At 37.2% G+C, this 16,192-nt stretch overlaps 1 protein-coding gene across 2 annotated transcripts in view; it reads right to left on the reverse strand.

Moving 5' to 3' along the window:
* LOC101896332 (uncharacterized) overlaps nucleotides 1-16,192 on the reverse strand; it is a 379,916-nt gene that overhangs the window by 69,497 nt on the left and 294,227 nt on the right. For both annotated transcript variants that reach the window (XR_009342835.1, XM_059125896.1), the window contains exons 6-9: nucleotides 8,710-8,897; nucleotides 7,350-7,453; nucleotides 1,799-2,014; nucleotides 1,449-1,579 (exon numbers count right to left, since the gene is read on the reverse strand). Coding sequence is in view for 1 of the 2 variants with exons in the window: in XM_059125896.1 (XP_058981879.1) it covers nucleotides 1,449-1,579; nucleotides 1,799-2,014; nucleotides 7,350-7,453; nucleotides 8,710-8,897 (639 nt within the window). In the remaining variant the exon portion in view is untranslated. The remainder of the gene's footprint in view (nucleotides 1-1,448; nucleotides 1,580-1,798; nucleotides 2,015-7,349; nucleotides 7,454-8,709; nucleotides 8,898-16,192) is intronic.

Consider the following 16,192-nt stretch of genomic DNA (forward strand, 5'->3'; position numbering starts at 1 on the left):
CAAACACGCTATGTATCTCTAATTTTAATGAAATTTTGAATGTGTAGCGGAAATTAAAACAAATATACATTTGTCAAATTATATTAAAATCGGTTCTGATTTGGATATACCTCTATTATATATTTTCGACCGATTTCATGTATTTTATGCACCATACACGATCGATTCCAAAGAAATTTGGAATATGTAACGGGATTTTGATTAGAAAATAAATTAGTCAAATTATATTAAAATCGGTTCAGATTTGGATATAGCTCCCATATATATTTTCCGCCGATTTCACATATTTGATGCACAAAACACGATACGTATTTCCGATTCCAATGAAATTCGGCATGAGTGGCTAAATTTGGTACAAAAATAAATTTGACAAATTATATTCAAATACGCTCAGATGTGATTATAGCTCCCATATATATACTCAGCCGATTTCACATATTTGATGCACCCAAAGCGAGAGAGACAAAATCTGGCACCAGAAAAAACTGCCAAATTATATTGAAATCAGTTGAGATGTGGATATAGCTAACATATATATTTCGGCCGATTTCATACATGTTATGCACCAAACATGATATATATGACCGATACCAATCAAATTCAGAATGTGTGGCGAAATTTGGTTACAATAATAAATGTGGCAAATTAATTGGAAATTAGTTAAGATTTGGATATAGCTCCCATATATATATTATCGGCCGATTTCACATATTTGACGCACCAATTTCAATTTCAAAGTAATTTTTTTAAAATTATATTTAAATCGGATCAGATTGGGATATGATTTTAATAAGAACCATTGACCCACAACGCCTTAGGCTAACACTAAAAAACAACACAACGATTAATATGAAATACGCTTATTACGGCGAAGTATGTTGCTATCTCGAATTCACTAATTGCAATAGAAATGCCACTCAACTTCAAAAGATTGCAGTTTACTGCACGCTTGGTATTTGCTATGAAATAAATAAATCCGAAGGACAAACCCTTCGCGTATGCATGTCATGTTACTGCTTTTCTAATGGTTTTGGTTATTTACGCATTAAAGTAGTGCAATAATTTTTGTTTTTTTTTTAACCATCATATTCGTAAATAAAATTTTGAATGCATATAAAATCAAAAGGGGTAGCGAAGCGCACCGGGTTCAGCTAGTTTGCTATAAAATATTAAAATGTCCCCCTCACATTTAGTGAAAATCGATTCAGAATTGGATATGCCTTCCAAATATTAGTTCCCTCTGAAACCAAACTATAACTGCTCTAAAGCCAAATGTTGATAGGTGGTATGATCTGCTTCAAATAAATTATTTTGTTATGGGAGCTATACTAAATATCCAAAGTGGTGTAGGGTATCATAAATTCGGCCCGCCCGTCTTTAAGACCTTCTTTATTGGTTTTTAAATAGAATATATATTTTTTCAGATAAAAATCACACATTTCACTTACCTGTCGTACTGCAAAATAACACGTTAAATTTCGTGGATAAATGCCGGGATAGTTGGGCGATTGCAGGCGACAAGCCTTTTTGTCGCAATCGCTGAAGATGCGCGAACAGTAAGTGCCGGGTATTAAATCACCTTCAAGTGGCGCATGGAAATGAAAGCAACAAAGAGAACCAGAATAGCAACCAATTGTTGGGTAAATATTAATATTCGTTTGCTTTTGCATGAATAAATTTCAGATTTTGTGTTGTCGTTTATTTTTTTGTTTTTGCGGCAGTCTCAGAAGAGGGGGGAAAGCTACCTCTTTTCCCCCTCCCCGCCACTCAACAATATTTACGTATTTATATGGCTTACCTAAATAATATTTGGGTTCGGTGTAATTCTGCTCGTCTCTCACCATTTGATTACTCAGCGAATTCATAAATGTTTTATTATTTGCATAAGCGCTGAACAAACTGAAATCCTGACCATAACGATCCGAATGGGCGCCACTTGAATTGGTAAAGTCCTCGACACTGTTCTGCTGTTGTTGTTGCAGGAAGCTGCTGCGATTGTGCCATTGCTGGAGGTCTGGAGCGGCCGACAGACAAACAGACAAAAAAAATGAGAGAAGTTGAAGAAAAAAGATGTTAAAGGAAAATAGATAAAAAAAAACGAATAACTGGCTAACCAAATGTTTGGGAAAGTAGGTGGCAACAAAGAGGAACACATTCAATACAATTGAATTGGTCGGGTTCAATAACCGTTATATGTGTTTAGAAAATTAAACTAAATAGCGTCTGAGGAGCGTTTTGAATTTTTAAGAATAATTTGTATCACAATTTTTTATGGCAATATGATGCTAAGCTGTATGACTTGGAAGATAATGCACAGAATTATTTAAAGAAATTTGGGAATTTGTTAAAGGGAAAACGGTCCAATATTCCGAAAACTACCACTTAAATGAAAATCGTTTTATAGGGACTATACGAAAACGTGGACCTCCAAATGAAAATTTTTGACATAGGCTGTAATACCCATTACGAACTTCAAATACGAAATTTGAAATAATTTCGGTAAACAATGTCGCAAAAATCATGAAAATGCCGAGTATCGGGAGATACAGTCATATGGGTGCTATACGAAAACGTGGACCTCCAAACGAATTTTTTTGACATAGGTTGTAGTGCTCATTAACATCTTCCAATACACAAATAATTCCGGTAAATAATGTAGCTAAAATCATGAAAATACCGAATATAGGGAGCTACGGTTATATGGGGGCTATACAAAGCCGTGGACCTGCATACAAAAAATATTGTCATAGGCTCTAGTACCCACTACGAACTTAAAATACGAAATTTGAAACGATTCCGGTAAATAATGTGGCTAAAATCTTTGAAATACCGAATATTGAGAGATACCGTTATAAGGGGGCTATACGAAAACGTGGACCGACATGGCCCATTTACGATCTTAACCATGAGAGCAAAAATGTGGAATTAGCATCAAATTTTAGAATAAATTTAGATTTGTTCGAATTGGTCACCTTTGGCACGAATTATGCCATTCAAACGGCCAATGAAACCGCCACAAGCTGCCCGAATATTTCTCTGCTATATTTTGGCCGATTCCCGGCGAAGCGCTTAAGCAAGTGACCGACACTTTGGTATTTTTTAGTGCCAACCTTGCTATTCGAAACATTCCATACACAATAGTCCAACGGATTGGTATCCGGAGATTTTGGTGGCCATTGTGCGCTGCTAATGAAGCGAGGAACCTCATTTTGTAAACATTCTTGGGTGGCGCGTGCTGAGTCCTGTTGGAATGTGCAAGGTCTGCGGACCCAAGGTTTTAGTACACCCTCCAGAATATTTTCCCGATAATATTTGGCATTTAGTCTGATGCCACGGTTGATTAATACGAGCGGAGAGCAACCATCGGCTCTCCGCTCTGTTATGGCGGCCCACACCATCACTATGGCCGGTGCTTGAGTTCTGGTGGCCAACCGAAGGTGCATATTTTTAGCTGATCTCTTTGGCAGATAAACTGCTGGACAGCGAATGTTTTATCTGAAGTTGTCTGAAGTTGGTTGCAGTTTTTGTCATCTCGCCCTGTATTTCGTATTGGGTAAAGGGGATAGGGCTGGAATCTACAAATTTGATATTGAGGTCTCTGATGGGGAAGAGGTATTTCAGTTTTTGGTCTCTAGTTAGCAGTTGACTCCCAAGAAAGTCGCGTTGTATAGTCCCAGTGGCAGCAATATTAGTTCGTCGGTAAACACCGATAAGCCCACACTCTTAAGACGGGAAGCAATGGAGTTAGTAGGAGGACAGAGCGGCATCTCCATTGATAAAATAGAAATGCCGCTAAGCTCTCCCGATTGCAAGAGCGCCAAATCCAAGGAGATGAGGAATAAAAACTGTAGTCGATAAGTCGCTGGGGTCCATCAAAGCTTACATATAAGAAGCTGTAGTTTATTAAGACTATCCCGAAGTTCGAGAGAACATAGCCTAACGCATTACCAAGAAACTCCCTATATGCAGGATTTTCACATGCAGATTCACCACTTCTCTGCATGCAAAATCCAGTCGAGGCCTCAAAAAAGGGCGACGACTGGACTTATGGTATCAAAGGAGACTAGACTAAAGAACCCTTCACAAAAGGCCTCTGATGTACTGAAGCCGGTTTCCGGTGAGGATTTTCGGGCTGAACTGCAAGAAATATACAGGTTTTTCCTCCACAACTGGAGACAAGATAAGGACCTGTATAGTTGCGAAAATTCTTCTTTCTAGTTTCAGTAAAGAAGACATCACAACCGTAAAGCTGGATAGAGGTAGTAGTAGTAGTGGTACACCACTACTAATATCCTCATTATACATGCTCTACGAAGACCCGACCCCACAACTGAAAGTTGTTCTGGACCTGTCAAAGGAAATGGGTAGTTCATGCGACATCATCCTTGGATTTGGTGCAATTGAAAGATATGTGAAAAGTGCCTCTTTTCAGGCTACAAGATGATATTCCTTTAGGTAGCAAAATGCGGTGACAGGTAAAGATCTTATAGGGACCCATGAAGGACAAACTGGGGTACATTCAAATCCCTTAATAATTGAGGTCTGAAATCATCCAATGATGCGGAACAAACAGCGAATGTTGTCACGTGTGTCTTCCTCTCGAGCTATGACAGATCTTGTCCAATAATATAACCTGGAAGGAAATCCCAGCCAGCATGGTCGACTAAGGAACCAGTCCGTTCTTCGGTACATAACAAAGAGGTCTTGTAACAGGATAAGCAGAACTAAGCTTAACACTAATTGGCAGACTTTAATAAGTACAAACGTGAGTTAAAGAAGGGAAAACGTAGATCTTGGATCAGCCATGAAACTATAGAGGGGGTATTTCGTAAAATGTTGTCTGAGGAATCCAAGTCCATCAGTAATGGACTAACTCTGGTCTAGTTTTGGTGTATTTTGAGACCAACAGTAGTATTTTGTGACGAAAAATTGTGTAGAATATTTCGATCCGATACAATCGCTTTTAACGGAGTTTTCGAAAGTTTTTAAAGAAAACTATCTAAAAGCGCTCTTAATGACTCGATATAGGGATATTTTATCTCAATAACATTGCCAAAGACACTGCATTCGCGCAAAATGCAAGGATTTCAAGGAATCCTTATTTTTTCGAAATAGTTAAAAGTGGGCAAAAATTTTCTGCCCTATTTGGGTTACCAAAATTTTTTTTTACCTAAAATTTTTGATTTTACTTTCATACTCCATAGTATTGCTAACTTTGGCATTCCGTTTGTAACTCCTCGAAATACTCATGCCAGACCCTACAAAGTATATATATTCCTGATCAGCGTAAAATTCTAAGTCGATTAAGCGATGTCCGTCTGTCTGTCCGTCTGTCTGGTGTAATCACGCTATCTTTCGAATGAATTGAGATAGATGGCTAAAATTTTGCACACATGTTAATTTTTCCAGTAAGGGCCATGTAGGTCCACGTTTTCATATAGCCCTCATATAACTGTACCTCCCGATATTCGGTATTTTTTTATGATTTTAGCGACATTATTCACCGGAATTGTTTCAAATTTAATATTTGATGTTCGAAATGGATTCTACACCCTAAGACAGAAAATTGTTTGTGCAGGTCCACGTCTTCTTATAGCCCCCATATAATGGTATGATTATTTTAGCGTCATTATTCACCAGAATTATTTCAAATTACGTATTTGGAGTTCGTTATGAGAACTACAGTCTGTGACAGAAAATTGACTAGTCCAGGTCCAGGTCTTCGTATAGGCCCCATATATCAGTACCTCCCTACATTCCGTATTTTGACGATTTTAGGTACAATACCCATCGAAATTGTTTGAGATGGGGTATTTGAAGTTCGTAATGGATGCTACAGCCTGTGACAGAAAATTGTCTATGCAGGTGCACAGCTCCGATATATGCAGGTGCACAGCTCCTATATACGATATTTTGATGAATTTAGCTACATTATTCACCGTTTATTTCAAGTTTCGAATTTGAATATGGTAATGGCTTATGAAAACGATGCATATGTAGGTCCACGTCGTATTGACCCCAATATGATGGCTATATTTGGTATTTTTAAAATTTTAACAGAATTTTTAAAAAAAAATATTTTTTGAAAATTTCCAAATTCGTTCCAAATGGTGGAGGGTATCCAAAGATCGGCCCGGCCGAACTTACTGTTTTTTAACTTGTTATACCCTCCACCATACATAGTATGGAGGGTATATTAAGTTCGTCATTCTGTTTGTAACTCATCGAAATAATAATTTGTAGACCCAACAAAGTATATATATTCTTGATCAGCGTAAAATTCTAAGACGATTTAGTCCTCTCCATCTGTCCGTATGTTGTAATCACGCTACAGTCTAAACGAATTAAGATAAGAAGCTAAATTTTTGCACAGATATATAGTCCACGATATCGAATATCCCCCATATAATGGTACTCCCCGATATTCGGTATTTTGATGATTTTACCCACATTTTTCTAATGAAATTGTCTGAGGAGTTCCTTGTGGGTACTTCATACCTCGGCAGAGAATTATCTATATAGGTCCACGATATCATATAGCCGGAATGGTCCGAAACTGTACACAAGGAGTTCTTTGTGAGCACTTTACCCACCGACAGAGAATTTTGTACATAGGTTAACGATATCGTATATCACCCATATAACGGTATCCCGTTTTGATGATTTTACCCACATTTTTCAACGGAATTAATTGAAAATCCACACAAGGAGTTCCTTGTGAGTATTTAAACACCCAGGCATTGATTTGTCTTAAAAGATCCACAATATCATATATCCCCCCATATATCGGGGGGATAGATATTTTAAAGATATATTAGATATTTTTAAGATAAATTAGATATTCCAAATGGTGGAGGGTATTCAAAGTTCGGCCCGGCCGAACTTACTGCTTTTTTACTTATTTATTATTATTATCGGATTACTGTCACGTTGTTTTCTTTTTTTTTTTGTTGTGCGAAAAAAAGGTCTCTTCTGGTGATCTTCTGTAGATAGCAAGCTTTCTATTTGCCTTATGTAGAAAAAATGGCTATTTATCGATATATAAATGCAGTACCTTCATCATTTTAGATTTTTATACCATCAGGATAAAGAAAAAACTCCCAACGGTGACCAATGTTAATTCAAATTGTTCCATCTTCCTTTTGCCATTGCTTGTCTATATATTTTTGCCAAACAACTTTTTGTCCCACCATCTCCCCCCTTACCATTTGGTTTTACCAACTTATTTTAGTACGTGCATTATGACTACAAGTTTGAACTGAACTAAAACAAAGCAACTTCAATATTCAGCAAGCTATATGATCTGAGAGTTGCCTTTGTTTTGTTCGTTTTTCGCTCTTGGCACATACCTTCAACTTTTATTCCACCATAACGTGTAACGGAACTGTCACGGGATAGCATTTTGTAACGTATACGAAAGTCGAAATTATAACCACTTTGATCACGTGCTAATCTGAAAATTGTTCGAAAAACGAGAAAAAAATTAAAAACGAAACGAAAAAGTTATGAGACAACATTACACAGAGAAAAAAATTTTCATTAAAAGTTCAGCTGTTGAAAACAAAAGCAATGGAGAAAAAAAAAAACAAAACAAAAATAACATCACAAGGTGATGTTTTGTATAAAGTTGTTGGGGGTGGTCTAAAGGGATGAGAGAGTATGTGTATTCTACGGGGATGTTATGTGTTGGAGAGTTACAGTTAAAATGGGAGTTTATTAGGATTCAGCCGAACTGAAAACCAGCAAATAATTTGTTAGACCTTTAACAAATCTTCTACAGATAGCGGATCTTTAACGGGTCTTCTGTAGATAGAAGACATTCTTAGAGTCTTCTATGGATAGTTCTTCCTTCAGTTCTTATACAGATAGACCGCCTTTTACAGGTCTTAGACAAAGAAAGGGAATTTTCTCTTCTTTTGAAGATAGATTCTGCAGATGGAAGACAATTTAGAGGTCTTCCACAGATGGAAGACCTTTTACAGGTCTTCAATGGAAAAAACTTCATTCAGGTCTTAAACAGATAGAAGACCTTCTACGGAGCAAAAGCTTATTAAAGGTGTTCTGCAGACAGAAGATCTCTTACAGGTCTTCTGCAGACAGAAGACCTCTAACAGGTCTTCTACAGAGAGAAGAGCTGTTAAAGGTCCTCTACAGAGGGAAACGCTCTTAAATGTCTTCTACAGAGAGAAGACCTCTTAAAGGTTTTCTACAGAGAAAAGACCTCTTACGGGTCTTCTATAGATAGAAGCTCTCTTATAGGTCTTCTATAGATATATAGAAAACCTCTTGCATTTATTCTACAGAGAGAAGGCCTCTTGCAGGTATTCTATAGTTAGAAGACCTGTTAATGATCTTCTATAGAGAGAAGACCTTTTACAGATCTTCTATAGAGAGAAGACCTCTTACAGATAGAAGACCTCTTAAAGGTCTTTTACAGAGAGAAGACCTCTTACAGGTCTTCTGTAGAGAGAAGACCTCTTCACTTCAAAATTCTTCTACATTTGTTTGCTGGGTTTCACGTGCAACTTTTCCCTTTTCACAATTTGAAAACAATAACAGGAACAAAAAAAAAAAAAAAAAAACGAACATTTTTTCAACTCCCTCCAAAATAGCTTTTGTCCATGGAGAATGTTAATAACAACAACAGCTGAACAAAAAAAAAAAAAAAAAACAAAGGAACAAAAAAATCCAAAAATAGTTAATACTCACTTATTTAGTTTGATTGTGAAAATCAACGAACGAGATTCACTATAGAATAGAACTGGTCCCCACGAGGTGCCGCACCACATGCCACCGATGGGTGTGCGGGCAGATTCGGCTATTTGCATATAGCCATCCGGGCAGCCATCCTGGGTGTATGAAGTGAAGCGTCCAATTGTAAAGCTATCCAAAGTAACCTGGCAAAGCAAAAGGAGAGGAAGAGAAAAAAATTGAATGTCAGTTTTGTAGGAAAATAGAAAAAAAGAAAGGAAAGAATGGAAAACTGCTGGTATGGTATGTCGGCAATAGATAACAAAAATTAAACGAAAAATCATCAATGAAAAACTAAATATTATTTTTGTGTCGGTTTTTTTATGGCAACCCCTCTCCACCCCTCAGTAACATACATTCTACTGTGAATTGCTTGCAGGCAATTTAGATGGCAAGGTTTCCCATGGTAGGAAAAAAAAACAGAGATGGAAGCACAAAAATCAACCGAGATTTTGACTAGGCAAAAGTTTCCAATAAAACTGCTGACGAACTGGAAAGAGAACGACAAAAACACAAACACGTTTGAAATGTTCAATGTGCCGTCAACAAATAAAGAAGGGGGTAGGGGGCGCACCAGTAACTGCAAAACATACTCCATTGTTGGTCAGCGGATATCCTGTCCACACGTTTCCTGGTTACAAAATAGCTTTATGTCATTCTCATCCCACTTGTTTTTAAACACACACACACCCAGCCACATCAGATATTTTGGGAAACTGTGTCGCTTGAGATCCTGTTAGCCGAATTAGTTTTCATTTGTCCAAGTGTATGTGTGTATGTGTGGCCTTTGGTTGCAAGCAAATTCCGAATACTTTGTTACCAGCCAAAGTGAAATGGTGCTTAGCTTCCGAATTATATTTGGTCAGTTGGGATTAGACTAAAGAACTCCAAATGCCAGTCATTATTAGATTAGATTAGCTGAGAAAGCTGTCAGCAATGTGCAGTTAGTTGTGGCAAATGCATGTGAGTGTGTGTGTGTAGGTAGGGTTGTGAGTGACCAACAATTGGTTTGGGGGGGGGACATGTTTGAACATAAACTTGGCATTTGGATATTTTATTCCGAAAGGGGGGATTGCTTATTAAATGGGATTTCATCGGTGTCGAAAAAACCTTTATCCGTTTTATAAAAGAATCCAAATGAAATGGCATCAAAGCAATGTGTGATATTAGTTCGATTTATTTTTTGTGAACAATTTTATTGAAGTCGATGTGTGAGTTGGGAAAAAATAGCTCTGAGAAAAAAGTTTTACTAAAAAGTACAAACAGTGTCAAATGGCTTACTCATAGCCATACAATATCAAGGACCATCCAAAAGTAGATTTTTAAAAAAATATTTTTTCAAGGACCAATAAACGTGGATTTTTAATGAATATATTTTCAAGGTCCAATACACTTGAATATTTATAGAGTATTTTTTAAGGACCACTGCAAAAATAAACGTGGATTTTTAAAGAATATTTTCAAGGACCACCCCACCACCACCGATTTTTTTAAGAATATTTGTCAAGGATATTTGTCGAGGACCACCGCTGCAATAAACGTGGATTTTTAAAAGAATATTTGTCAAGGACCACCGCTGCAATAAACGTGAATTTTTCAAGAATATTTTTCAAGGACCACCGCTGCAATAAACGTGAATTTTTAAAGAATATTTTTCAAAGACCACCGCACCAATGAAAGTGGATTTTTTAAATAATATTTTTTCAGGCACCATCCCAACAATGCAGGTGAGATAAAAAACCTTCAACCAGCATTTATATGTGAATAAATCTTTTGTGTCTCGTACCATCGCTCGTTACCGATTACGTGATACTGGTAGCGTAGCCCGACGTCAATGAAATGGAGGGAAGAAAACAGCAACATCAGCAGAAATGGTTCGAAAAGTAAAGAAGCGACTTGATCGAAACCCGAGTCGCAGTTGAGCTGAACATATCACAATATTCCATTCGGCAAATATTGAAAAACGAGCTCCGGGTTAAGTCATTGAAATTCCAAAAAGTGCAAGAACTTACACCGCAACAGAAAGAAAATAGATTTAAAAGAGCTAAGGAGTTGCTTCCCTTGCCGAAAGTGGTGAACTGCCGATTTTGGGTTTTCTCCGATGAAAAAACATTCGTTGTCCAGCAGTTTGTAAACAAACTTGCCAAAGAGGTCAGCTGAAAATGTGCACCTTCGGTTGGCCAACAGAAATCAAGCGCCGGCCATGGTGATGGAGTGGGCCGCCATAACAGCCGATGGACGCCCTCCGCTCGTATTAATCGTTCGTGGCATCAAAATAAATTCCGAATATTATCGCGAAAATATTCTGGAGGGTGTATTAAAGCCTTGGGAACAACAGGACTCAGCACCATCTCACTCAGCACGCGCCACCCAAGAATGGTTACAAAATAAGGTTCCTCGCTTCATTTCCAGCGCACAATGGCCATCTCCGGATATCAATCCATTGGCCTATTGTTTCTGGAGTAATTTGGGAAGCAGGGTTGGCACTAAAGAATACCAAAGTGACCTCAAGCAAGCGCTTTGCCGGGAATGGGCCAAACTACTACAGAGCAACATTCGGGCAGCGTGTGATGTTTCATTGGCCGTTTGAAGGTCATAATTCGTGCCAAAGGTGACCAATTCGAACAAATCTAAACTTATTCTAAAATTTGGTGCTATATCTGACATTTTTTGCTTTCATTCAATGAAATTTAATACACCCTCCAGAATTTTCGGCATTTATTCTGATGTCACGGTCGATTTATACGAGCGTGGAGCGACCATCGGCTGGTCGGCGCTTGAGTTCTGGTGGCCAACCGAAGGAGCACATTTTCAGCTGTCCTCTTTGGCAAGTAAACACGATAATTTTGTTTGTTTACAAACAGCTGGACAACGAATGTTTTGTCATTGGAGACCAAATTCGACAGTTCACCACTTTCGGCCAAGCGAAGCAACTCTTTAGCTCTATTGCGTCTATTTTCTTTCCGTTGCAAAGTAAGTTCTTGCACTTTTTGGAATTTCAATGACTTTACCCCGAGCTCATTTTTCAATATTTGCCGAATGGAATATTGCGATATGTTCAGCTCACGAGTCATTTTTCGGTCACTGCGAAGCGGGTTTCCATCAAGTCGCTACTTTACTTTTCGAACCATTTCTGTTGATGTTGCTGTTTTCTTCCGTCCACTTCCTTGACGTCGGGCTACGCTGCCAGTATCACGGTAACCAGCGATGGTACGAGACACAAAAGATTTATTCACATTTAAATGCTGGAGTGCTCTAACGATAGCCACTTGTGGTTTTCCAGCCAAATATAAAGAAATAACACTATCACGCTTGAATTCCATCACGAATAGTTTGTAATGACTTCTAGCTCGTTTGGAGAAACATTGAATTTATGGGTTCATGTTCTGGTATAGCCCTCATATAACGGTATTCGTTTGGCGAAACATTGAATTTATGGGTTCATGTTCTGGTATAGCCCTTATATAACGGTATACGGTACCTAATATTCGATACATTGATGGTTTTTGCAACATTTTGCCACGGATTTGTCTAAAAATTGCTGTTTGTGGTTTATAATAAGTTCTAGCTCGGTGGCGGAACATTGAATATTTAGTTCCACGTTTTCCTATAGCGCACATATAACGATACCCACCGATATTTGGTCACATTTACGCACATAATTGTTTAAAAGTTTAGAAGATTTGATAGATGACACTCCTTGAAGTAGAAAATTGCCTATAGAGGTTCCCATTTTGGTAATGCCCCATATAACGGCCTTATTCACTTTATGGTTTTTTGATAAGTTTAACTGCATTATCCAAACGTTCTTACTGGAGTATGAAGTTTGTAGTGAAACATACTTGAAATCAGGTACTTTTATATACAAATGTTTCTTTTATCCTATGGGGGAGGATATTAAAAGTTCGGCCCAGCAGAACTTTATGTTTGTTTTTTTAATGTTTTCTTTAAAGTATATTTTTTTCAAGGCCCAAGAGTCATTTAAACATGGATTTTAAAGAATATTTTTTCAAGGACCATCGCAACAATAAACCTGGATTTTTAAATTATTTTACATTTATCCCTTTTCCACTTGGTAACATTTATCCCATTTAGTACGCATAAGCAATCTACATCTCACCATCCTAGACACCAACAGTGATCCAAAATTGGTATCATTTAGTACTTTTCGTCAAATATTTTACACTTTTCCGAAACCACCTCCATACCTTAATTTCAGATATCAAGAGAAACCTCTATATTACATTTGTGAATCCCAACTCTGAATAACCAATTTTGTAACATGTAGTACTTTTGGCATAACTTTGGGAAAATCGTTCCATAACTCAATCCTAGAGAAATTTTCATGGTTTCAGAACTACTCCAATTTTCAAACAGTTATAATGCACATTTCCAAAAACACCACCATATTTCAACACCAGATACGAACAGAGACCTCAATATCAAATTTCGGGATATCAGCTCTATACATTCACTCAGTACCAAATTTTAGTAACATTTAGTACTTTTCGTATAATTGTAATACTCATTTGCAAAACCGTTCCATATCTCAATACTAGACACCAACAATTGTCACGGTATAAAATGTCATGATTTCAGCTCTATACCTTCACCCAATGTAGTACTACTTAGTACTTTTCGTACAATTACAGTAAATATTTCCAAACCACCGCCATATCTCTAACTCTCACCCAATACAAAATTTAGTACCATTTAGTACTTTTTGTACAAATAAAGGACGCATTTCCAAATCGCCGCCAAATCTCAAATTTCAAACACAGACACTATCAGTATTCTAATTATTAAATTTGGGGATTTCAGCTCTGTGCATTCACCCACTACCCAATTTAGTATCATTTAGTACTTTTCGAGCAATTATAGTACACATTTCGGAAACCACCTCCATATGTCCATTCTACACATGAACAGCGAACATTATACCAAATTTCAGATTTCAAGCACCAAATTGCACCAAATATAGTACTATTTAGAACTTTTCGTACAATTATGTTATACATTTCCAGAACAACCTTTATATAGCAAATCCAGGTAACAACAGACATCCCAATATTAAATTTGAGTATTCCAGCCCTATTTCTTCACCTAAATTTAGTACCATTTAGGAATTTTCGTACACCATCTCCATATGTCCAGGTTACACATGAACAGCGTTCGTAGTAAAAGATTTCAAGCACTATTTGTTCATCCAAAACAAAATTGTACCTAATTTAGTAATATTTAGTAGTAATTAGTTTCGTGCACTTGTAATACACATTTCATAAACCACCTCTTTTTCACAAAACTAAGTCAGTCCCGCTCATGAGTATATTTCACTCGCGAGTAGAAACATGCAAAACTGAGCTCACTTTTTTACAAACTAATTTGGGTGGCAACTACTTTCAAAACTACCAACTATCTTTCAAAATATCAACCACAAAATAAAAGATTTTGAGGATTTTCTCTCAAAATCACAAAATCAGTGTGCTCTCCAGTTGATGATAGAGGCTCTAAAAATGGCTTGAGTGCCTGTAAATTATAGTCCCAATTAAAAAGCCCTATTTCATTTCGTCACTCCAATTTCGTGCCAACAATATCCCGAATATTGATTATTACCTAGCGTGTCCCTTGTTGGCCTAATGACGCTGCACTTCATTTTCGAATTAAGTTTTGTGACCTGTCATATCCAACAATTCACTCTCGTCAGACCAAAATAAATAATGACATTATGTCGTGCTGGGATAACATTTGATCACGTTACTCTTCAACCGCGCCGGTACCCCACCTGCCACCCATTCTACCCTTATTGTTTTTGTTGTTGTACTTTTGAAAACAACATTAAAAGACGTCATTAATTTTTATCAGCTGTGTGGTTAAGGCGGTAATTTACTCCGACACTTTTATCCACTCCTTGAAATCATGAGCTCTATTATGTCGTTGCCGTGCTGGCATTGTTTTTGCCAAGATTTTACCATGGCTGGTGCACAGCCACTGCCAACAACAACAATACTTTAGCATTACCATCGTCTTCGCTGGAATACAAGAATGGATAGAAAATTGAGTTAAAACAGCGATACAGCCAACAATCCAGGGTAAGTTTAAGTTGAGAACAAAGCGAGGAGGACAACCCGGACCCACTTGGCCGCAGTTGTTGTCTTTGCTGTTATTACAATTCAATTTCTTCGTTATTCCTGGAACACTATATATGTTGGTGTGAAAGATGTTTTTTCTGTCATTTTCTTTCCCCACCTTCTTGTTACCTTTTCCCACTCCTCCTCCTCCTATGGCAACTATAAAAGAAGGTGAATATAAATTCTGAGATTTATACATACATATTTAATATGACAACTACAACACCCTCTCGAATGGCGGTAATAGCATTGAAAAGTGTTATCGATTTACAATCAGCAAACGTCCACACCACACCACAAATGACATTCAGTTCTTTTTTTTTCTGTTTTTATTTTCACTTTTTATGTCACTTTCCAGGCAAATTCAACTCAACACGAACATTGTGGCGGTTGTCTGAAGTTATTCAATTTTAATGTCTATTTGCTTAGCAATCACAAGTTTAACAAAGAATTATTGCTATTTAATTCTGGGTAAAGTTGTTGTTTTCCCTTGGCGGCAGTGGCAGAGACTTAAAGTTAAGATCGGAATTAATGAAGAAATAAATGAATTATAAGTAAAAAAGTAGTAATTTCGGTCGGGCCGAACTTTGAATCCCTCCACCATTTGGAACGAAATATAAAAAAAAAACAAAATCCATTAAAAATTTTTTTCTGAATCTTTAAAATACCTAATTTCGGAAGGTGCCGATATTGTGGACCACAAAAAATGCACAAAAAACTCCTTATGTAAAATTTCAAACAATGCCGTCGGCAAATGTGGCTAAAATCATCAAAATACCGAATATCGGGGGGTACCGTTATATGGGGGCTATACGATATCGTGGACCGATAGAGCCCTAGCCTCTGTCCATTTTAATGTTCGACTAATTCCTTAAATATGGCATTGCTTCCACATAAAAAAAAAAACAGTAAAGAAAGCCTTAAAGTCGGGCGGGCCGACACCACTATATTAAATTAAAAGTTTTTATGGGAGAATTGAATCATACACGCTAATTTAAAGTTCAAAGGACTAAATATGCCGAGGCATTTGTATCTTTTAAATTTGGACTTGTATTGCCCATTTGGTGCATAATTAATTTGAAATCGGATAAAAATATATATGGGAGCTATATCCAAATCGGAACCGATCTCCATACAATTTCGCAAAAATATTTCTGAGCTGTATTTGATATATTTCCCTGGATATCGTTGTTACGAAGTGCATATTACGGCTGTGGGTAACAAATACAACAAATCGGATGAACAATATATATGGGAGCTATAGCTATATCTGAACCGATCTTGACCAAATTTGGCATACTACCTTCTAGACT

The sequence above is a fragment of the Musca domestica genome, unplaced genomic scaffold (assembly GCF_030504385.1).
Source record: "Musca domestica strain aabys unplaced genomic scaffold, Musca_domestica.polishedcontigs.V.1.1 36, whole genome shotgun sequence".
NCBI lineage: Eukaryota > Metazoa > Arthropoda > Insecta > Diptera > Muscidae > Musca > Musca domestica.